Source organism: Acipenser ruthenus, chromosome 17 (genome assembly GCF_902713425.1).
Source record: "Acipenser ruthenus chromosome 17, fAciRut3.2 maternal haplotype, whole genome shotgun sequence".
NCBI classification, from domain to species: domain Eukaryota; kingdom Metazoa; phylum Chordata; class Actinopteri; order Acipenseriformes; family Acipenseridae; genus Acipenser; species Acipenser ruthenus.
Genome location: NC_081205.1, coordinates 29,075,765 through 29,100,973, shown reverse-complemented (window position 1 = coordinate 29,100,973; position 25,209 = coordinate 29,075,765). Strand labels below are relative to the sequence as shown.

Genomic DNA, 25,209 nt, shown 5'->3' with positions numbered 1-25,209 from the left:
TCCAGTTGCAGTCATTATGTGTTGTGTTTTTAGTTATGAAACTCAGCTCTTTATGTTTAAACTGCAGCTGTTATATGTGCAAAACACTGAGGTCTACACACCAATGAATGAGGAGGAGTTGAAGGGGTTGTTATTTCAGGAAAGAACAAGTGCTTCAACATCTCTCAAGCGTTTCAATCTCATTAGATGGAATCGCTAAAAGGCACTTTCATTTCCAATTTATTGTTTTCTGTTTATTGGGCTGGGGGTCAGTTTTCCCAGAAGGACTTTTCAGTACTACCCTTCAAGTGTTTTTAGTGATTATGTTCCTGAGAAATCTCCAAAGGGAACCACAAAAATAAAACCCAGCCTATATTACTGTTTTCAAACACTGACCCCTGCATGCACCTTATTAATGCATTTCAGCTTCATTTGCCAGTACACTAATGTTAACATTCCTCAGCAAAATGCCCCAGCCCTTTCCACACAGTTTACAGGACCACTCAACACCGGCACCTCCATAAAACCAATTAATCCAAGTACTGACCAGATGCAGTTTCCCACAATCATGTTCAATTTTACACTAAAACATGGCGATTTTTTTTAAGAGTACAGCTTTCTCTGCAATCTTTTTCATCACAAAACAGGCAGTCTTGGCTTACCAGTTTGTTTACATCACCCAAGGTCATTTTAGCCACAGGCACACAAACTACTTCCCTCCCTGAATATTATCGACCATTCTGCCACTCTGTAAACTAATCAGCCATCATCCATCTACAATGCCATATGCAAAGTCTATTTTGTCTGAACTAAAAAAAATAGAAATCATTTTTAACATTCTGGTGTATCAGTCTTTGGCTGCCTGTTTTTAAGCTTGATGGCCATATTTTTTTTTTTTTTTTTTTAAAAGCCACACAAACACTCCCCACATAAATTTTTTTTTTTTTTAAAACACACTGGTATCATCGTAGTTTTGCTGATAGCGGTTAATTATAAAAAAAAAAACACAATTTAATTTAAATAAAAACAAGTTTACGATAAAAATGAAAAGTCAACTCAGATGACCCTCAACCCAGTTTTATTACTTGGAAAGAAGCCCATCTTCGTCTCAAGATGCAGCGATTGAAAAACAAAGGATTTTACCAAATATAAGATCTTCTCCATGTTTTTAAGAATCACTATGTACACAATGTAAATATGTATAAATTTATATATTACAGAGATACTTGAGCTATTGTAACATTGTATTCCATCAATGATCTGAAAAGTATTTCTTACAGGAAATTCAAAAATATACTATTATGGGAAAGGGTGCTGATCTTAGAAGAATTCAAATATTCTAAAAAAATAAATTATTTCTCTCAGAAATCAGCTTGGAATGTACGGTGTATAAATTAAAAAGTAGTACACAGTGTAGAAAAGTACCTTGTACAAAAACCCATTTCTATGGAGGCACAAATGTTCAGAAGCAATAGCATAGTATTTTGCAACAGTGTATAGGCGGCTAAAATCTGAAATTATTGTATATATACACACACACACACATACTATAAAAAGAGCAACTGCAGTGCAATATATTTTTTTGAATAACACATACATCAATATTTATTTTTCCAACTAAAAATATATTTTTTTGGATGTCTAAAAATGAACTGAAATGCCAGATACACAAGATAACAGCAATCAGCTGTTTTGAATTGATATGGACATTATTAGAAATGCAAAATAAGTGTGGTCTATAACCTTCTAATGCTGTGGAAACCGGAAATGATGAAATACGGGCTTCATAAACCATGTATGATGTATGAAATCCATGCATGATGTATGAAATGGGCAGGAGGGATTATCTGTGGTTCACAGTGTTTTCAAGTAGTAACCAGTTTAGTGAATAGTTCTGGGCTAGAGTGTAAAAAAAGCAAAAAAACATTATATAAAAAATAAGTACAAAATGTGTGTGTGTGGGGGGGGGGGGGATGTAGTCTTTAAAAAATATTCAATTTTTAAAATATTTATCCAAAAAAAAAAAAAAAATTCATTATGAAACTTTCTTTAAAAAAACAGCACTTTCAGTTCTGTATCCCGGGTAGTCAAAGCTGTGTCTACTAGGAGGCATTCCTCACATTTCTGCCCGTCGATTGGGATTGCCAGGGGCTTCCTCCTCTTCCACCTCCTCTTCGTAATTCTCTTCTTCAATTACTTCAGATTCTGGTTTCAGGTGGTCCCCTGGGGGGGAATCCTCCTCCTTCTCAGGACCCTCGGGATCTTTAATGTTTCCCTGGGGGAAAAAAATAATGTTCCTCCTTAACTAGAAAAATGGAAGCAATGCAAGCGTGACATGCAGAGAGATTAGACAGCCTTCATATGCACTCAATAACCTGCTAAAACAAGTTTTTAAAAGTTTAAATCACAATTGGACACACGCTTCTCTAGATAAATACAAAACTCTCGTGTCATATATTTGTACAGCTGTATATGCCTGCCTCCTCTATATTTCCTTGCAGGGTTATGCATGCCAGGTGTGGGATAGTTCTAGAATCTGGATGGCATAATGGACCATGTTCTTAAACTTTAGAATCTAGCTAAGCAGGACCAAATGAATGGCTGTAACGATTAACATTCCTTAAAAAGACAAATGGCACAGTAGTCCACGATTTCTTGATTCTATCTAACTAACAGATAACTGTTGTACACCACTAAATTGCAGCATCACCAAAATGAACAAAAATAATGTATCACTCTAAGAGATGCATCCCACACAGAAAAAGTGATCGTAGGAAAACAGAGAAATGTCAGACCAAACAAAATGATACACGAATTCGAATAATAACTGTAAAACGTTTTTATGTTTTCCTCTCTTTGGGACACATTTCAGCAAGCCCTTATGAAGCAGGTACAACTAGACTCTAAGGCACCTAGAGCAGTGCAAGCAGTGCACCACAATGCCTAACAGGTACTGAATATTCAGAATCACTCCAGTATGAAAGCAGGACTTACGCCTTCCTCATTCTCTTCATTATATGCTTCTTCGTTCTCTTCTTGTTCTACTTTAGGCCCCTCGGCCAAGTCATTGTGCACCTGAAGAGTAAACCAACATGACAACTCATGCCTAGATCCCAAGGAAAAATCACTTTGACAGGCTGGTCTTCAGAGCAACTTCAGAATGTATATTGCACTGAATTGCCATCAGTGACTTCATGCAGAGATGGGTGGTGCTACAGTTGATGGTAACCTATTTTTCTTTTTTTTATTTCTTATATTTAACTTTTAAATTGTTGTTTCACAAATGTATAGTTTTGATTAGTCTGTTTAACATAAATGTCAAATACATTAGTTGGATGTGGTGCTGCATGGAAAAACACAATTTATTTTTCTTTCTTTTTTTAACATTGTTCTTGCTCCAAAGAACATATTCACCAAGTGGTTTTCCATTGGCTCTTATCAGACTCACCTCTTCCTCTCCCTCCTCCTGGTACTGCTCATTCAGAGTGTCCTCTTGCTGGTCTGGGTTTCCAGCCATCTGCACACACAAGAAAACTCACCCTTTACTTTCAACAGGTTCCACAATAGCATACACTGGTTTCAAATTTCTAGGGTCCACTATCAGTGCTAAATGTTGCTATACTATATCTTGTTTCTTGCCTTATACACAATAAGGTAAATGAATAAGGTCAAAGTTCAGGCAAGGCTATTTAAAAGGATTATCAAGCCATTGTACGTTCCTTGAATTCAAGTGAATCTGGGTAGATTTCTTCAACATGGATGATTCATGTAACCTTTGGAAGCAGTGACAACTCCTGCCTGCTGCTCCTGAACTTCAAACCAAAGGAAATTTCAACAAGCCCAGCATATCAATTACTGAAGCACATGTGGAACTGCCTATTTTAAAATGGTCTACTATGATGTTGCTGGGTGAGTCATTTGGGATTTGAAAAACAAACATGATTACCAGCACTATGGTTGACATTCTCCATTCATCCCAACATTCACTTTTGAATAACATTATACTACTGGTTTCACATACCCTTATTAGCACTGTGAAACCAGCCAACAGTACAACAAATGGCCAAATGTTATAGATGCAGTTTATGGATTAGGGTTTTAAATTTGGTATTCACTGAAACTAGCCGTGAAGTCAAATATCAGTAATCAAATGAATACTCTAGTCTACAGAATGAGTTCCGAGTATAACTCAGGAAATGCTACTTGATATTTGGGAGATCTCTTCGTACCACAAGTTGCTCGTCCACTTCTGGTTTGGCCATGTTCTCAAGATGCTTCTTGTGTTCTGCGTTTGCATCTGGAAGATTGTTGCGTTTCTCCTTCTCGGCCTCTTCAAACTCGTCCTCTCCCTGATTGTTTGGATCTTCTTGTGGGTTTGCGTCCTGTAAGAGAAGTCAATTTTGATACTCCTCTAGAATGTATGTGTAGGCCTAATTTTAAAGTGATCTGTACAGCTATGGCCAATTTTTTACAGCACCGTAGAGAATTAACTAATTTTACTTCATAGTCGAATGAAACCTGCTGAATAATGTTACATTAAAACATAGAATTCCATACTGTATTGTAGTTTCCCCATATACTTAATGAAAAACTGACACATCTAACATGAAATATAGGAGGCTGTGTGGTCCAGTGGTTAAAGAAACAGGCTTGTAACCAGGAGGTTCCCGGTTCAAATCCCACCTCAGCCACTGACTCATTGTGTGACCCTGAGCAAGTCACTTAACCTCCTTGTGCTCTGTCTTTCGGGTGAGACGTAATTGTAAGTGACTCTGCAGCTGATGCATTGTTTACACACTCTAGTCTCTTTAAGTCGCCTTGGATAAAGGCGTCTGCTAAATAAACAAATAATAATAATAAAAATAATAATAATACTGTACTACTACAATGGCTTCTGGTAGACTTTTGCAATATCATTTTGTAGTTCAAATGATTACATGGTGTTACATAAAATATCTACATTATGTTCATGTAGTTTATTTTTATTTTGTCATAATCCTAAAATTCTAAGCGAGGCAAAACTTTTGGCCATAGCTGTATAGGTGGAGGATTGATGCTTGCAGACCTTTGCGTGTTCCTCCTCAGGGTCTTCATCCTGCTGCTCATGCCCCCCTTCTTCAACATGGGGATGTTCATGCCCATCTAAACCCAGCAAGGGAAAGCATGAACAGTTCCTTAACCATCACCACAAGCACACATAATACAGCCTGGCTTTCTGATATTGTAAGCATGACCCTCTGCACCAGTTTTTGTAGCTGAAATGGCTTGACTACATATTGTATCCTTTTACATTCCCATTAGAAAATCAAATACAAAAAAATAAAAAAATAAAAAAAGGGACGTCTGTATAAAATGCATGGTGAGGATTAAGGATTAAGCAAATCAGATGCAAGGCTTACCGTCCTGTTTTTGGATATCCCGCTCTTCATCACCTTGAACAATATCAGCATCAATATTTTCATACTCGGGCTGTTGCCTACAATCACATCATGGAAAATAGTTACTGTGCTATTTTAACAAAGTCCAGTCCACAATCACACTCTTGCACACAGATCATTATGTATAAAGTTAACCTGCAAAGCATACAATCAAGAAAAGAAAGGTAGGCAAAACACTACAATTTCTAATATTGTAATACAGATAACACCCTACATTAGTAACCCCATGCTATAACAAGTAAAGAATCAGAAACGCCAATGTTGGTATTAATGTATAACCTGGAAATCGAGTGGAGTGGAGTGCAGGTTTTCTTTAATAAACAGTGAGATAGATAATCAATAAGGTTGCAACATATGCAAGATACTGCAAACTGCATTTGAATTAGATGGCTCATTTAGATTTGACTGACTCCACGTGTGCTTAGCATGGCTCATTTCAACCACTTCATCGCATGCCAAACCGAATGCCCAGTACCCCAATTAGCATAATCTAGCAGCAGTCATGCAGCCTGAAATCACTGCAATAGCTATGATACTTAACTTTAATCATCTCTTATAGTATGTGTTTCTGACATAACCAGATTGTTAAAGCTCACTGATCCTTATTTATTTATTTTTTTGCAACCTTTAGAAAATTAAATCAATATTTTTTATTCTTTTACTGGGCCAAGATTATAACCCTGGTATATTTTCTTTTGTTAAAAAAAAAGGTTTTGGTTATTTTACAGTTCTTCACAAGACAATAATCTTCACCAGAGTTTGAAATCTCACCTGGGCTGCTGCTGCTGCTGCTGCTGCTGCAGTCTCAGGATCTGCTCCTTGTGGTCAGCTTCCCGCTGCAGCTGCAGCTCCCTGTCTCTCAACTGCTGCTGCCGGTCCATCTGCTCCCTCAGTCTCTGCCGATGGAGGCTTTCCTGGCGCTCCTTGAGCTGCCGGGCCTCTTCCTCCCGCCGAGCCACCAAACGCTGCTGGTCCAGCTGCTCCTCGTAGGCCGATTTCAAACGCTGCTGTGCACCGCCGTGCTCCTGTGTGTATACGGGGGAACAACCACAGCATGTATCTGAGTAACTGTTGCCCGAGGCCTGCTTCGTTAAGAGTTTACCCCCGTTTTTAAAAAATGTATTCAGAGTCAATCTTGCCAGAGGAATGAGCTTAATTAAGTTTATCTGTTTTTTTTTTTTTTTTTTTTTTTTTTTTAAAGAAATACTTTACAACAATTAACAAAATAATAACTGAACTGCCTCTACCTGTCACCAAGTCATTTCTCGTTTTGGATTTGTTTTAGCACAGTGACTCACAATACTAAAATAAAAATGATGTCACCTTTCTGAATCAATACAACAAAGCTAAAAATACATCCTCTCCAGCAAGAACCTCTGATTGCTAACAGGAGGTGACGTTTGTTTGGAGAACTGAAGGTTCAGTGGGCTTCCTCCGATCCCACAACCAAGCCAGCTTCCTCTTTGACAACCAGAAACTCGAGAGCAGATGTCAGCAAACTACCAGCCTCTGGAGGACAAATGGCAGCCCCGTAGGTGTCCATCTGAGTTCACTAGGTGCCTGGCCAGTAGGGTCGGCTGTAGCGCGATGAGTAGACATAGTCCCTGATGGTCTGCCTCCATAACCTGCGTGAGCACCAGAGTCAATGCGATGCTCCCTCTGGAATCCCCAGCAAAGACCGGCGACTTCACACAGCCAGGACATGAACCTGTGCCCCCGACTGTATGACTCACCCTGCACACCACGCGGCCGTGCTTTTACCAGGTGAGCCACTCAGGCCTTGCGGTCTCTTAGAAGTCGTTACCTTAGCGGTCTCATTTATGTCTTCGTGAATCACCCCTGCTTCCTCTTGCTCAGCGTGTGCTGGGGGCTGCTCCTCTTTCTGGTGGCCTTCCTTCTCTTCCTCTTCCTGTGGTTGGTCAGACTCTTCATCCAGGTGCTCTGGCAGCCCAGCCTGCTCCATCTCCTCCTCCGCCAGCTCCTTCCGGTGATCCTCCTCCACCGGCTGCACCTGAAAGCCCTCCCGCCTCCTGTCCCGGTTTTCCTCTCGGTGAACAACATGCTCACTCGGATGTGCGTGGTCACGTTCTTCGCGCTCGACCCCAATGTTTGGAGCTTCCTGTTGGAGGTCATCAATGTTTCCTACTGGTTGCTGTCCTCCCTTGTGAATCTAAAGAAGCACACAAGCACGTAGTGCTCAAGGTTAATAATATTGTATTAAATATATTATATATATAATTGCACAGCCTTCAAAAACACATTTCACCTCTGTCACTTTCCACCTGTGCAATTGTAAGGAAGAAAATGGTTTGTTATATTTAATTGTGAAAGAGTTTTGAGAACCAAGAGACTCTCCGTTGCTAGGCAACTCCACCTCTCAGCAATACCTACAGTACAGAAATAAAGAATATCATAGAACCTTGTATTGAGTCTGATCATCCTCCCCTTGTTTCCTCGATTCCTCTGGTGCTGGTGTGTGGAGTCCAGGCTGTCTGAAGCTGGGCATTTTTTTAAGGGTCTCTTTAAACTGCTTGAACACCTCTACCTGGGCCTAGAACAATGACAACAACAAGTTACATATACAGAATCACTGCCTGTATGAAGTACAACCAATAATCATTTTATACTTCATTTGACATGATTTCAGTTATTAGGGTAAGTTATACTCTCCTGTTTAATTTGTAAAAACAGCATAATACTGTTAATAAATATTGGGGTCTACTCAAATGATCTAAAACAGCGGCAAATAGAAAGAACACTGTCGTTAAATAAATTAAAGCTATGGACTTACTTGTTTTTTGAAGACAAAAAAATAATGCCAGGTGTGTTGCCAATTTATAATTTTAACAGGTATTTGGATCCATCCTTTTTTAGATCATTTGAATAGACCACAAATAATATGAAGTTTATTTTACTTTTTGGTAAAGATTGTATTTGTAAAAAGGTAAATCCACAGCAGCATGTCCAAAAATCTAAAATGCCTCATCTGGCTTCCTTAAATCAATTTAATAGAATAAAAAAAGTGTAAGAGAGTTCAAGTATGCAAAGTGATGTCAAGTGAATAAAACAAGCAGTGTGTGAACACCAGGTGTCTTGAAATAAAAGCTACAGCTTGGTGATTATTGCAGCGCTACAACAGAAAAAACAACACTGGTGCTCACATCTGCACGATTATGTTGATTTGCAGCTCTTATAAAGAGCAGCGCAGACATTTTTTATTCAAAGCAAAAGTAATCTCAGTTAAGGGGAACAACTACAGCAACTGTTTTCTGTTTGTTTTAATTATCTCATCACAATATTTATTCTGTTTGGCTCGCTGAATCTGAAAAAAAAAGGTCCCAGGAATAAATGCAGGTAATTTACTGCACATTAAAAAGATTATATAAGTAACGTGTGTTACGCGTCAAAAGAAAATTGCTCCCGTTTTGCAAGAGAATACATACAACGAAAGGTAAAGAGGGAAAAGATAAACACCAGCAGAAGTTCCATGACGAAACGTGGGCATGCAATAAATGAACAGCATTTGAAGATTAGGAGTAGTCTTCAGCAGCGGGTCACACAAAAAGGCAACATCCTGATCCTCAGTCAAAAAACACATGCAGCCTCAATGGAAATGGAACTGCCAACAAGCAGAAGAATACAATTGATTTCATGAGATAAGAAAGTTTACAAACGAGGAGGCCATTCGGCCCATCTTGCTCGTTTGGTTGTTACTAGCTTATTGATCCCAGAATTTCATCAAGCAGCTTCTTGAAGGATCCCAGGGTGTCAGCTTCAACAACATTACTGGGGAGTTGGTTCCAGACCCTCACAATTCTCTGTGTAAAAAAGTGCCTCCTATTTTCTATTCTGAATGCCCCTTTATCTAATCTCCATTTGTGACCCCTGGTGCTTTTTTAATTTTTTTAGGTCCTAAAAGTCCCCTGGGTCAACATTGTCAATACCTTTTAAAAATTTGAATGCTTGAATCAGATCACCGCGTAGTCTTCTTTGTTCAATTCTTTTAGCCTGTCTGCATACGACATGTCTTTTAAACCCGGGATAATTCTGGTCGCTCTTCTTTGCACTCTTTCTAGAGCAACAATATCCTTTTTGTAACGAGGTGACCAGAACTGAACACAATATTCTAGATGAGGTCTTACTAATGCATTGTAAAGTTTTAACATTACTTCCCTTAATTTAAATCCGACACTTTTCACAATATATCCGAGCATCTTGTTGGCCTTTTTTATAGCTTCCCCCAACATAAACTCCTAGGTCTTTTTCATAGATTCCTTCTTCAATTTCAGTATCTTCCATATGATATTTATAATGCATATTTTTATTTAGATCTGGAGGTAGCCAAGGCAGTCAGATCTCCAGCAACTGTACTGAGCTCTATTCAACATTCCTTAGGGCTCAGACTAAAAGATCGATTGATTAATGTAAGCAGGGCTAGGTCACTCCATTCCTGGAGGTTCATTAGTAAATAATAACATGCTGTAGCATGCCTGTGGAAGGGTATCCAGGGAAAGAGACGCAGCAAGATTGCTACAAGACTGACCCCTGCAGTGTACGGGAGGTAGTGCAAGCCTAATAACCAAGGATATGGTTAGAACAGGGTTGTCACTGCCCTTGATTTAATGGGATGCCACTGTTAAAGTATTGGTTTACCTGATTCAAATCAGAAGCAGCTCTAAATTTAACCACTGGTTAAATCGTTAAGATTGATTTTCTTGCAAACATTTAGATGCAGCATGCAAGCTTCATGCATTTTACCAGTCACTAGGCAAAACCACTCATTGCCTAAGCTGTGCTTTATCCTGAACCAGGAATTGAAATAAGATTTCTTCCAAACCTGTGCAGCAGCCAGTGCACTCTTGTGATCATCTAAAGTCAGTGCAAGTTGTTCGTGTTCAAATTTTAAATCCGTGTGTTGTTTCTATAGTAAAGAAAAACAGTTTTACAAATCAAGCATCACAGTCCTGTTTGAAATAAGACGTTTCTCATATGACCTTTATGTATGATATTTAGAGGCATTAGTAGAATCTGGTGACTTTTTTACAGCATGTAAATGGTCAGTGAACAGAATACCATTACCGTGTTTAAACTTGATCACTGCCCACTACACTACACTAGCCTTCAATGGTGCCTCTTGCTATATAAATGAAGGGTTATTTATATATATTTATTCGAATCGCGACTGATTCGAGAAAAATTGGCATGTCGCAGAAATGAAGCAGTTTATATTGATGTTTGTAACATTTCTGTAGTATTGCTATCATACTTGTATCCTGAAATGGATGGATTATAGACCTATTATCGATCTTTGAACCGTGTCAACTGAAAAATTATACCTTAACTCAAAATGTGGTTAACTGAGTGTGTTACAGGTAAAAGGATCCTATGCTTCACATACTCTAGATCAACACACTGTATTACTGTACACACACACACTTACCTTAACATCCAGGAGCTGAGCATGTACATCTTGATGAGCTTTTCTTATATGCTTATTCTCTTCATGCAGGTTATAGATGTTTTCTGACAGAAAGACAACATTATTTTCACCATTTGAAAACTGCACTCACAAATGCAAAAGGTTTTCATTTTACTAGGCTAAATCTGTCCTTCGGATGAGACGTAAAACCAAAGCCCTACTGCAAGTGACTGCATCAGCAGCTGTTGATGCATAGTTCATCCCCTAGTCTCTGTAAGTAACTTCATATTAAAATAATACTAATATTGGGGTAAAAAACCTGTAAAACAGCATTGAGGGAATCTGATTGACAATTTAAGCAGTGGGCAGCATTTAGATCCTTCACTATCAAATGCCAGGCATTTTCCACAGTGAAAGGTAATACAGTACATATTGCTGTTGGCATTCTAGGCTCACACAGCTTTGTGATTTCAATGAGAATACCCTTATACAGGAACCTTTCAGTTTAGAGATCTCAATCTCCTTCTCTTGCTGCAGGTTATCATATTTATCTTTGTGTTCAGTTAATGCTCTGTTGTGGTCCTCTCTCAGCAGCTGGTGCTCTTCATGCAGGCCATAGTACCGTTTCTTTAGTTCGTCATGTTGATTCTGCAAGTCAAATATTCCCCAGTTATAAACAACATTGCAATTGGCCGGCTCATGCTTTCAAACACAATTAAAAAGGTGCCCTCTGCTCCACGTTAAGTATTATTTCTCTAATGTGTCGTTGTGGGATATCACTCAGTTTCACCCCACAGCACAAGGGAGAAATGGCAATATCCCACAACACGCACACACACACACAGTCCCTCAGGCCACATTGTTATACAATGGCAGTGAGGTGATTTGAAATGAAAAACAACTAAACAAAAATAGGTTTAAAGAGAATCGTGACTATGTTCTGAGATATCGCCAGGCTACAATGTTCAAGAAGCCCATTGCAGTGAATAGAAGCAGGATCCTTGCCATTGTACAACTAACTTTCAGAAAAGCTGATGTGACACGCCAGTTCTAATTAGAAAAGAATCCAGCATAGAAAACATGGGGAAGAGGGCTGCTCTGCATCGAAAAAATGAAAAGAAAATAAATTCAATTATTTATATTGTTAGATGCATGCATTCCAGATAATCTTCTGAAAAGTTACATTGATCGATTTTCCAGTACCGACTGGGTCTCAATTGTGTGTAGTTACCTCCTTGCTTTCCAACGTGTCAACAAAGTGCTGAAACTCGAGTGCCCCGACAGAGCCGAGCTGAGCTGAGGTAGCCTGCCTGCCTGCCTGCCTGCAGTCCCATGGCTTGGTCTAACTAAAGAGTACAGCAAAGATGTGTTTTTTTTTTTTTTTTTTTACTCTTGTGAACATAATGCGCCAATTATAATACGCATTGCCCTTCAACTTAACTGAAACAATCCATTTTTGAATGAAGACCTCCTTCTTCCCATATGCCATTCCCTTGAAATATTGGAATACACTTTAAACCTCCTTTACTTAACTTACATGGCATTACATTGAGATAACTCTGAAGTCAGTTTAATCCACAGTGGCTGCTAATTGTAATGTACTCAACAACTTAAGTGGCTGTAACTATAACCTATTCAATAACACCACAGTTTTACCGTTTGTCCTTCATTACTAAAACTGATGCCATCTAATTTACAGCACAAGATCTATACAAAACTGCAAGGAAACACACTGTATAACCTAGATTAAGTTCAGATTCTAGGAATTCAATATGCTACCATCACTCACCAGTGTGTTCATCCCCAATATAATTAGATTTACTGATTTCTGAATATTGGCACCTAGACAAAGGGCCTAAGCTTTCCATTACCAGTACCAATTAGTTAATAGCATGAAAAAAACCAACCTATTTGTCATAGCGGTTGATGCGTCTAGTACTGTTCTTGCATCAGATACGACCAGAAGGGATAAGTGGGCATGACTCTTAGTCAGGTGCCAATTATTGAATGTTTACATGCACAAGGAATGCAGACAAATCAACCAATTGGGTATATTATAATCAGGTGACCATCTATCAAATGGTCTTTATAGAACACCAATGCTGACCAATGTATTTTAAAGTGCGGAGTGTGTGCGCATGATAAAATCAATTCCTTAAACTTCCAAAGAGGGAGGGCCAAGCAGGGTAGCTCTGGTGGATTGACAACATAATGCAAGCGCATGTTTATTTTAATACATCAAAGTCATTTCAATAGAATGTGCTGTCTCAGCCTAATGGCAAGTGCACAAGTGCCCATATCCACACCAGTGCTGGGTACTGATTTATACTGGTTTATCCTCACAGAGAGGCAAGCATGAGCGGGACAGAGAAGAGTGCCTGCTCTCACTCAAAAAGGTTTATGCCCTCATTTTAGTTCATTTATTTATAATATTATTAAAAATCTGAGCTGACAGAAGGGACATCAATGACAGCAGCACTGCCACTTTCACACCACCTCTTAAAACAGTCCAATCATTAATAAATATTTGAACTAATACCATTTAGCTGACTGACTTTTCACATTTTGATTTGTGCCCAACATTTACCAACCTTTAACATTTCGTGTTGCACATTCAGGGAATTAAACCTGCTCGTGGAATCCTGCTGTAAAAGAAAAGAAACAAGCAAAGTTTAGATTTTACAAGCAAGCCATCAAATTCATCATGAAATTGACTATTTGTCATGCATATTAATACGCAAAGATAAACCTCAGACCCTGAAAACTGACAACATATTTTAAGCTGGTTCTCACACGGTTTGCGGAAAGCAGACAGCTATTGATTAAATATCTGAATTCCATCTTCCATGTAATTTAGTCAAAGCTGAAAATTACAACCTGTCTAACTAATGTAAAAAATACTGTCAAGTTTATTATTTTTTTTGCTAATGGAAGCACATTTTTAGGTAAAGGCTTTTGCTTGATAGATGCAAAAACATTTTCCCCACACTTAATCAAAGCAGTGAAATCCATCTGATATCTGGCACCCAGGGAGATGTGTAGCGGTACACCACTTTTGTTTAAAAAAAAATAAAATAAAATACTGTTCATGTATACCAAGAAAGCTGTCACACAACAGAGCCAAAGTGGTTTATCATTTTGGACACCTAGCGGAGTCTGTCGCCAGCAGCGTGCATGGGTGACAATTGTTTGATCATGGTTTCGTGTTGACTGGCTTCAACTCTTTCCTTGTATAAAGACAATTTGTAACGATGTACATCCCGGTTATCAGAAAAGACTCACCTTATCTTTATTTAGCGATTGCTGTGCTTCCAACTTGTACACATGGAAATCTTTAATTCAAGAAAAACGAATGTTAAAACATCAAGGATAAAAAAATGTTTAATTCTAGAAAACAGAAGCCGCCTAGGTCTAAAAGAAAGCAACAAGTGGAAACTGGGTTTATGAAATCCAAGGCACTGTTCACACCCATGCAAAGTGTACCCATGCTTACAAAGATCTTTTGTATTTGCTCTTTGAGCGCTGCAGTCCTGTTCTAGATTTTCTTGTCAGAGTGTATGGTGGTAATTTAGTATTAATAATATAGTTCATAAATGTAACCATTTACTGTATGTTTTAGACAGAACAGTTGCAGTGGAAAGAGTTACATTACCTTCTTTAGCCTTTTTGTGTTCAAGCCTTTCTTTTTGCAATGACTTTTCTAATCTTGATCTGTGTTCATATACAACTGTTGGGGGGAAAAAAATGAAATACTGTCTGTCTGTATTTCTTATACACACATATTGTTATTTTTTTTAAAAACAGACAGTTCTCTGCAACACCTTTCTTGAATTCAAGGTGAAAATATGCACATTTCTTAAGACATTTTTCAAAAGCTTGCCGGATGCAAACATAAGGTCAGATTTGACTTTGAAATCCTTTATGTTAATTAAATGATCTGTAAGGGACTTGCTTCATTTGAAAGCACATCTGAGGATATTTCTAAAAGGCAGACAACAGTTAAATACACATCCAACCCCACAATGTATAGGGGTGAATAAGGAAGGCTCCAAACGAAAGCTGTGCTATACTCCCATACATATATATATTGCCTTTAGCAGTCAACACAGAACAGGCCCAGAAATGCACTGTGCATCTGACACATAGGGTCAGCATATTGCACTGCAGTGCTGTAATGAACCGATTCTGATTTGGAAATGCTTTAGTGAAATTACACACAAATGAAAAAAAAAAAAAAAAAAAGCATTGAATCAAAGTTTTTTTTTTTTTCTTAAAAAAAAAAAATCTGTAGGAGTCCTTATATTGAGTTTCTAAAAAGCTGATTTTAGAAACACTGGGCCAATATGTTTTCCTCTCTTAGTTTGGAAAATGCAGGGGCAGTGTTTGCAATTTCTGTGCTTGGTTGGCATTCACTCCAGTAGGGTAAGCAATACACAGCAAGACCAGCAAAAAACTGGCTACCAAGGTTTCTCACCTTGACATTGACCTCTGTCCAAAAAAAAAAAAAAAAAAAAACCACCACCACCCTGGAATTAAATCCGGATTCTTAATTTCTCTAAAACACATCCTCTGCATGGTGCTCCCCGTGGTTCATGATTTATCTGAAAAGGGCTCCCAGCTGCACGTAGAAACGGGATTGCTGATCTGTCCTTGTCAACTGTCTCTGGTTCATTATTTATCCACTTGAGTCAAGCACATCAGTCATGAACTAATGTATCAGGGGTCTGAGCAACACAATAACAAGGATGTAATGACTATTCCCCAGGCCACCAACAGCTAGCTATGTATCAAACAACTCCTCACAATACCCAGCAGCTGCAGTATTATTAATCTATGGCACTTCAATAAATTAGATTAAAGACAGGCACAGAAAATGCACTGTGAACCTGGTTCAGCTTTAAATGAATTCTACCTGCCTGAGTCTTTCTTGCACCCTTTCTCATGACAGCCCCATTACAAGAGGACTTTCCATCTTTAAACCCCTATCAACGCTGGTATTACAAATAAGATAAGTTAGCAATCATTAATTACCTCAGTATGATACGTTGGAATTAGTTTGAGATTTAAAGATTAGATGCTAAAAGACGAGTGTTGGTCTCCACAGCCCATCAATCTACTTAAATTCATCTTTAAACTATAAAACACTGAACTGCAAGATATGCAACAACACTAAAAGAAACTTCTTTGACAAAACGTTTTGTTAACAGACATCTTTACCGTTTAATATTTATACATAATTAAATGAAATCCCAAGAACAGCATGTTACAATGAACTGTTATACAATGAACTGTTATATTGTTGAACATAGGCAAACAAAGCAAAGCAACCTGTATGCAGCAGCCAGTGAGTGTCTGTCAGGTTTTGAGTTATATTTATAAAAAAAAAACAAAAAAAAAAACAGGCGCTGTCCTAGCTGGTGGTCTTCAGTGACATGCCTAAAACAGAAACTTCTCATGAAATACAAATAAGACGACTCACTTTCAGCGAGTTAGTGCCAGCGCCTTCGTTTTATTTAGCAATCTTGTGGCCCGGATTCGACCAACCTTCTTTACATGAAATTCTTCTTGGAGAGGTATGTGGCTGTGTTTGATAAAGTGTCTCAATCATTTATTTTTGCTTGTTCTGGAAAGTCATGCAAAGGGTACAATAAAGCACTAGTCGGTTGCCAGTCTTTTTTTTTTTTTTTTTTTTTTTTTTTTTTTTTGGCAAGTGACTCCACGGAGTTTTGAATCCTGGAAAAATCTAGATCCGCAAAAAAATTGAAAATGATCTATGATTAAAGTTATTATTATTATTATTATTATTATTATTATTATTATTATTATTATTATTATTATTATTATTATTATTATTATTAGGTCTTTAAAGCTTGACAAGCACAGGAACTATTTTAATCTCATATCTCGTCTGCTATCCATGACCTCAATGAAACTCTGAATAACGCTTGGAAGCTTGCCAGTTATGATCTCACTTCAAAACAGCTTCTTGTTAATGCAACGGAAGCATTGAGCATTTTGAGTACAAAACAAAACAAAAAAGTACCAGAAAACCTTTACTGCTATCCTAGCAAAATGTCAGGTTGGCATTCTGTCTTCTTCGACTCAAAGGACATGAAAACAAACTGTGTATCCCTTGGCTTTAATTCTGCTTAACACTGGACTGAGTTGCATTGTTTGCTCTGCCCTGTCTGAATCGTCTTAGCCAAGACAGCTGCATGATTACTTCGCTGAATTATCTTCATAATTACATTTGATCACAAGAAACTATTCCAGAAGTATTCTGCCGGCTTTTACGGCTGCAGCTGGATATGTTGGAAAATTAAAATGTATCTTATTAATGAGCCTCCTTAATGCCTGAACTTTAAACCTTTTTGATTTACCTTAGCCGATTAATGCAAATTATTAACAGTACTGAGTTCAGAAGCTGTACTACAGTTCTATTTACCAGCCATACAGTAGATATGTAACATGAGCTCGATCAGCCCAATTGTCTTCATGGAAGCAAGCTTCAGCACTATCTAGTGAACACTAGATGAAACTGCCTGGTCAATATGAAGACACTTTGTTCCATATTTAAGGAATCTAAAAAGATATTTGGTGCAAACTACCCAGGTAGCAGTGGTTTTAATGGAATGTCGGTATGCTCAACAGGTCTATTGGGAGTAAACAATGTAGTTATTGTTATGCTGGAAGCAATACAAACAAGAAAGCATTACGAATAATGAAAAATATCGGGCTTAAGTTAGATGCTGCTGGGGTAGAACGTTCCCTGTTCTAGTCTCCAAATGCAGCAGACATTCAAAACAGACAAGCCAGTTAGAGGTTAGGAGAATGCTTTAATCGCTTTCTGCCTTTGCTAATTGAGATTAATGTGTCAGTTCTTTTGGTAGATGGTTTGATTCTAATGAAAAAGCACACTCCTTGACAGGACAATCATCAGTGATGAATTAAAGAAAAGCAGCAGCTGGCAAAGGGAAAGAGAACCAGGTACTGCACAGAAGAATTAAGGAAACTGAGGTTTATATTCAGCTACCTTTTGATTTTCATGCAATAGGGATAATAACTGTAGCAATCCCTGTATGTCAAAGGCTCAGATAAATGTTTACGCCTCCCCACACATTTTTGTACCGGTACTTCACAGCAGACAATGGCAGCTTGTTAACAGGGCTCATCTTTTGCATACTTTTGCCTTTGGTTTTGGAGGTTTAGTACTTCCTGCAGTCATTTAACTAGCAGGCAATGCCAGCTGTCCCTTGCTTGTTTAAGAGATTTGACTTAGACCACGGTTCAATATTTAAAAAAGAAACACAGCAATAACCCTTGTGCAGTCATGTTTCTGAAGGGCACTATTGCGCAAACATTTAGAATCATACACCGCGTGATCGGACAATGTCTTCTAAACAGAACTTAGTGATATACGTTCCCACCAATATTGAAATAGTTCTGTTATTCCTTCAGTGGCAGATGTACAAGCAGGGCTGCAGAACGCAGATTAACCACCCTAAGGATTTAAAATAAATAAAAAAGAATGCACTTTTACCCTTTGTTTGTTATTATATAGTATCTATTTGTGTAGTTGGGCATTCTTAATGGCAATAATATTTTATCTGTAAACAAGTAAAGAAAAGAAATGTACCGGTAGAGGACGAGTTTAATTTATTCGTTATAGAAATGTTACAGAAAGTGTCTTAGGTACAAATATACTGTACTTGAAAAGAGTGTCGCATGTACTGTAGCTGTTTGAAGTATCAGAAAAAGCAGGCTGCCTTTGTTCAGACGTCACTCCCCATAACAGCAACCGCCGTTTAAGAGCAACATAGCAAGGGGCACCGTTATGTTGCCACTAGGAGCGTCTACCGTGTGTGTAATTATATATATGAATACATCTTTGATAACATGTGCAAAACCACACGTGACATCTATATATCAGAAGGAGGCGCGTGACAAAATTTATGGTATTTTTTTCCTTAGCTATAACCCTTTTAAACACAGTTTTACCGTCATTTCAATCCTCCAATCTTCAGATTATAATCTGCATGCCAGCCATTATCCTATACATGTAGTACAGTTAATATTTTGTTTCACTCCTATTTTCTGTACTGCACTTAATTCAAGTGGTAAATCTACCATTTCTACCTCGAGATACTGTACTTCTACAAAACCTAGACACAAACTACTTGATGAATATCTTTAAATGACAATTCAGATGTGACTAAAATGGTGTTGTAATGCATTAACAAACCCCTCCAGCAATCCTGCACTCATGACAGGCTTAAAGATCGCTTTAAATAAAACCCTCTGGGGCCTTACAAAAAATGACATCCTGACTGCACAGAATAAATCACCATCATTCAGTACATTACATACACTGGAAACATCTTGTGAATCCGCAAGTACTTTATTTTTGACCATAAAAGCAGTACACACATAAATATATGATGTTAGAAAGGATAAAGTGTGTACTCAAAAAATAATGTTTATACTTATTCTTTTTTTTTTTTAAGATCCGTTTTTTTGCGCCCTTGCAGTAGTTGGAAGGCTGACAGGAGTGCATTGATGGGATCAGAATGTATTGGCCACTGATCGGATGCATATGTTTAGCTTCCAGGATGTACAAGGAAGTAAATAGCACACGCAAGGTTGCAAGGGATGCATAAGTCAGAACTATCTCGAAATTCAGACTGTTTAGCCAAAGGGGATTTAAACATAGCTGAATGTTGCATTCACTGCCACAGGTACCATGCTATATGCACAGAGAAGTGTATGTGCTGAATACTTTGTGGACAAAATGAATAGAAATTGTGCAATACAAAAAGAAAAGAAGAAAAAAAAAGGTCTTGGGCAATCCAAATACGACCTGGAAATAATTGGCTACCTCGTCCGTTTTTAATTAACAACTAACATAATACTGTTTGACACAACATCATCTAAATAACTAGTATAGCCTGCTTAAACTAGGAACGAACAGTGCAATACTTATGCTTGACACAGCTGCATTTGCAATTGGGCTAGCTCAATACACAGCAATATTCAGATGGCAAGTCCATTTACAGTTTGCAATATGGAAACTACAGAATGCTTAAACATGCACTTCATATTATTATGAAGGCTACCAAATGTGTACACCTTTTCTATATGCTTTATAATGTCATTTTATGCAAGAGAAGTTAAACGTATGTTATTCATGATATGCGTTATAATAACCTAAATTCCTGAGTAAATGTGCATTAATTCCCAGGGGAAGTAATATTAAAGCATAACCCCACTGTTTATCAAGTGAACATGGAGAATTGGGAATGGGAACACTTTTAATGACGGTTTGCGAGATAAAAGCAAGCACTGGTCTTTGCTGTAAGTTCCAAAAGGAAATGTTTTATTCTAGAAATATATAGCAATACTAGGAAACGTTGTTGGCTAATGTGGAACAAATGCATTTCTTTCACAGACGCCTGTGCATGTTGTTTGCATACCTTACTTCACTTTCTGTTGATTTGTTTTAGGGGCCCGCACTGTCATGACCAGTACTGCATACTATAGTGTAGGCGTAGATACCCAAAGTAAATCATTTGCAAACTCATTGGTTTACATAAACTGTTAAATTAACTGGATCCGTCCTCAGTAAACAGAAGCAGAAAATCGTGCCCTTGTATTAGGAAACGTAATATTTCTGGCACGGTTAAACAGATTTTGTTTACTATATTAAAAGTGAATACACACAATTATTATTTTTTTTTTAACTCATAATAAGGAAACACCCAAACTAAACCGTAATAAGTCAATACTATACCTTGTAGTTGAGCAGATAATGATTCTTGGTGCTGTTGATATTTTACAGCTATAGCCTCTGTTCTTTTGAGCTGTTTGTGCATTTCGTAGGACAGCATTGCCCCATACAGAAGTCCAAAAATAACAGTCAGCAGCACGAGAGACTGAAAAATACGCTTATGCCTTCTGGAAAACATTCCGTTCCCCATCTTCACTCTTTCCCCACAACCTGGACCCGCAGGCTACAAATCCCAAACTTTTCAAGCTCTTTCTTTTTCAAGTATTGCACCGAAATGTATGCATCGCAACAGGTAGTGGAAAAGTACAGAAAATATCTCTCTGGTCGCTCTGTAAATGTATTGGTTTTTCTCAGTAACTTTTCTCGCAACCCACACACGCACAGATGCGATCCCTCCCCCTCAAAATGTTTTTCTGTTTGTACTACAAACTCAGGTAACTATAAACTAGATCTCTAAGTTTATTGCTCCACGTCACAGGTTTTCTGAATTCACCGATGCAACCATCTCACTACTTTTTTTTTTTTTTTTTTAGAGGATAGGTGGGGAAAAAACACTTCTGTAAGACGGAGCCATTCAATTAATGATCTTTTCTGCTCTTTGTAACAGGCCTGTCTGTCTGCTACCTTGTTTTTTAGTTACGTGTCACCTAGAGGAGCTAACATCCAACAGGAATTGTGAAGGAAGTCCCACCCACCCAGACTGGGATCGTGGATTATCCTATCCCTGCCTTATTGGACATGTTATTTCCTTACTGGACGTCCCTCATGCCAGTCGTGTGGGTCTCTCCAAATACTAAGATGTACTGGAATGATGTTGTTAAGTTTGTTTGTTTGTTAAAGTCTGCACGGAAACCAATCGGGGATGCTGAAATCTGAATTTCCAGTGGTTTAGTTGGTAGCAACCACCCCCTCAAAAGCAGCAACTATTGTGTCTTTTATTTCTACAATTTGTAACATGTTACTTATTTTGTTAAATTATTGTAACGTGTTTAAATCTGTACAACAGATGTACTTTTTTATTATTAATTAAAAAGTAAGAATTTCATACACAAAGTTTGTATGTCTTTGTTAACAGGATCAGGTTACCAGAATTGACAAGTGTATTGTAAACTATTAACAGGAGCTAACACATACTGTAGCATTGTGGTAAAATAAAAATAAAAACCCAATGACTGTGTCACTGCAAACAAAAACAATGACATTTTATAATGAGCAATGAACTTTACTTGAATCAATGAGTTGAGATCAAGGATGTTGTTACACCTGGTAATGCTGCTGTTAGGAATGCACTTTGCTGGGTAATGTTTTTCAAAACTAGTTACAACATTCAAATAAAGAATACAGAATGAAAAATAAAAATTCACAGAGGCTTTATTAATAGATCAAGAGATTTCAATAAATCATACCAGAACCGAAAAGTCAGCAGGCCCCATGTAGTAACACAATGTTATCAAAGCACTTTGAAATTGCTACATTTGTTGGCACACGTCTGACATTTTTAGCAAATGATCTATGTAATACAAATTAATATTTAATTCCAAACAAGCTATGCAGCTATATACAACTGCACATTTAATTGTAGACACAGGCTTTTGAGCTTTTCATTTACTCAAAAACTTAAGAATATAGCTGCTCTACAAAGATTTGTTCAACTGAAGTAGATTTAAACCAGACTTTATGACTAAGTAAGTTAACTTTACCTAGATTCAAGAAGTTGTTTTAGGAATGTACAAATCGGTTCTATGGAATTAGTGTGCCCATTTTCTGTTCAAATGAAACTTATTTCACTATAAGAACTGCAAATGAGGTAGAACATTTTGCAAACATGGTTCTGCGTAAAAAAAATTAATAAATAATAAAGCAAGGCATCATAAATAAGCAAACACTTCAACATAATACTAATACTATATATGTACATACAGATTCATTACGTTAAAAGTACTTTTTTATGCCTGCATTTCTTTGATTAAAATGTTATGTCAAGCTGTGAATTTACTGAATTAACTTTTTACTTTGAACCAATGCTTGAAAAGGTGTACATGCTTACCACATAGCCACAACATTAACTACATATTATACAAAATAAGGGTCGTTTAGTTTTGCTTAACCAATTCATTATTATGGCAATAATTAAAGATGGAAATCTACTTAGCACCCTGCTTATTTCTCTCAAGAGATGCATCCAGTTCTCAATAACTTAATTGTACTTGGAAGTACCAGCTGAGCTTTCCTGAACAACTGGAGATGGAAAAGCAAGCTCTGTAAGAGAAATGGAAATACAACCCCACTTACTATAGCTGTGTGCTACACATGATAGATGTATCTGCAATAAAATGAAGCTAACTATATGATATTTCAAGTAAAAAAGAAAAGAAATAATTGGCTTGTGTAAAAACATTCAACTGGTCCTTCAGAAAACAGTAGCTAAAACCTTCATTCCATATCAACACACCTATACTTACAGCTTATTACTAAACTTAGTATTAGTATGTCAAAATATTGCGTCTTTTTATTTTTTTTATTTTTTTTTTAGTTCAAAACACTTTGAAATGCAAGACTGAAGTTCAAACACTTTGTGCAACATTTTGCAGGCCTCCTCTTCGTCACAGAGGAGTGGTTCCACCTCTGGGATTTTCTTCAAGGCCACCAAGCTTGGTCCAGTGTATTTGTGCTTCCGATACAGGATGAACTGTGCTGCAGTGTTGTCTTGTAAAGGAATATAGTTTATGGTCACATAATAAACAGGCATTTATTATTATCCAAAAATGAAACAAGTGCTCCCTTGTTTTAACACCATTTCCAGGAATTAAGAGACTGCCTCATGTTGCAACAACCCAACTACAAGTTCATAAGGAACCATTTCCTTACCCCCTCACAACCAGTGCAGTATTATACAGCTGTTTTAGATCATACAATTAGTGTAAAACATGCATTAACAGGTTTTGTAATTACTGCTAATTAGGGTTTTTTAATGATTATTTTTGCTAGATTTTCTATCTGGTTTCTTGTATCAATACCTTGGCAGCAAATGAGCCCACTGCTCCTGGTAGTTAATAGAATAACATGTTCACATTCTCCACGCTTAATCTGAAACCACGTGAAGATGTGATCAACCTCCCTTTTATTGTAGAAGAAGCCGTATTCATTGCTGGAATGAATGAAATCAGACACACTGTGATGCCTCATTACTTCAGCACAAAGAAGAACGTACCATGGTCCAGTGGGCTTATATCATTTAACTTGTGAATCATTACATCTTAAACGAATTAACAAAGTACCTTTGGGGTCATTTCTGCTACAAATAATACATTAAGATGTGTTTTTCTCTTAAAAAAAAAAAAGGATACAACAAAGTCCAGGAAAAGTACCCCGAAGCTGCCAATCAACCAGGCCAAATGATCGAGAATGAAGATGCTCTTCGGACCCTTCAGACCAGGTAGTTTCACAAGTAGGCTCAGCCCATTGTGCTGCTCCCCATCATAGCCAGGGCAAGCAACAAGTAAGAAGTGCCTTCTGTTGACTTTCTTTTAAACTGCAAAACAACACATTTTTAAAAACCAAGCCCAATCACAACATAGAATACAACATGCACCGTACCTTCCCACTAAACACACACAGCTTACATTTTTAATAACAACAATACATATTGCAATGCACGGAACGGTTATGATTGATGGAATGTGCATTTTAATATTTAGTACTTACATTTACTTAACATTGCATGTTATAAATACGATACGCTAAACATGTATTGCTGTTTTTCTATTAAAAAGGAAATAAATCAAGTAAATCTAATACTTCAGATTTTATACAACAGACCTTTGAATTATGCATATTTATATCATCACACTTTGTAAGTGCAACAGCACATTTTCATAAAGGAACAAATAATTTTAGTTCAATTCATACTTAAAATGTTCTGCTTGAAGCAATACTAAAGGTGCTTTTTAGAGTGGCTTTAGAACCAAACAATAAATACTACAACAATTTATAACATGTCTCAGTTTATATATATATACACTACTTACATTCTTATACAGCTGTGGAAACTCAGATCCAAGGTACAATATACATGTAGCCACAGATATAGCATGAGATTTCCATTAGATCAATGGGATTCTGTATTGAGCAGAAAAAATAATGTAGTGTTAAACATCTTGCTTCCTGTTAAACAAAATGATGGTACGCTGTAGGCAGACATTAGTAATACATATTCCTGTCAACTTGCAACAGCAAACAACCAAGTGAAGTTGCTTCAATCATCAATACCAAATTAATTAAAATATTATGCCAATTTTAATTATTTCTATCCAGTGGCCACTGCTTCAGGCTTACCCTTAACCCAACTAATGACCGTCAAACCTAATTGAAAAGTACAAAATAAAACTGTTCAGTACCAAAACATTTTTGGACAGTAATGTTTTCTCAACAGATCAAGTCAGTGGTATTAACTCCTATCTAGTCAGTAGTTCTATTTTAAGCATAGGTCAGGACATATAGCAAACTAGTGTGATCAATGGTTGACCTTCGGCATCAAAGAGTTCCAACTTTTAATTATTAACCTCAGATCTGAACTTTAAAATTTGAGT

At 37.4% G+C, this 25,209-nt stretch overlaps 1 protein-coding gene and 1 long non-coding RNA gene across 3 annotated transcripts; both read right to left on the bottom strand.

Annotated features, from left to right (window-relative positions):
* Positions 1 to 1,040: 1,040 nt before the first annotated feature.
* Positions 1,041 to 21,326, bottom strand: LOC117422863 (Golgi integral membrane protein 4-like). 2 transcript variants are annotated; one of them, XM_034038068.3, is made up of 16 exons: positions 20,624 to 21,325; positions 14,489 to 14,563; positions 14,119 to 14,168; positions 13,428 to 13,481; positions 11,334 to 11,484; positions 10,858 to 10,940; positions 10,255 to 10,338; positions 7,837 to 7,968; positions 7,222 to 7,587; positions 6,189 to 6,442; positions 5,379 to 5,455; positions 5,045 to 5,121; positions 4,209 to 4,361; positions 3,428 to 3,496; positions 2,974 to 3,054; positions 1,041 to 2,254 (listed from the first exon to the last, which is right to left on the bottom strand). In XM_034038068.3, exons 1-16 carry the CDS (start codon positions 20,808 to 20,810, stop codon positions 2,096 to 2,098), a joined length of 2,052 nt encoding a protein of 683 aa, XP_033893959.3. In that variant the 5' UTR covers positions 20,811 to 21,325; the 3' UTR covers positions 1,041 to 2,095. The 2 variants fall into 2 exon arrangements, with proteins under 2 accessions (XP_033893959.3, XP_058846315.1); XM_058990332.1 differs by lacking the exon at positions 10,255 to 10,338 and having other exon boundaries at positions 20,624 to 21,326.
* Positions 21,327 to 23,119: 1,793 nt separating this feature from the next.
* On the bottom strand, positions 23,120 to 24,887 carry LOC117422992 (uncharacterized). The gene is made up of 3 exons (XR_004547718.3): positions 24,649 to 24,887; positions 23,968 to 24,152; positions 23,120 to 23,314 (listed from the first exon to the last, which is right to left on the bottom strand). It is a non-coding gene; the product is annotated as an uncharacterized LOC117422992 (long non-coding RNA).
* Positions 24,888 to 25,209: the final 322 nt, after the last annotated feature.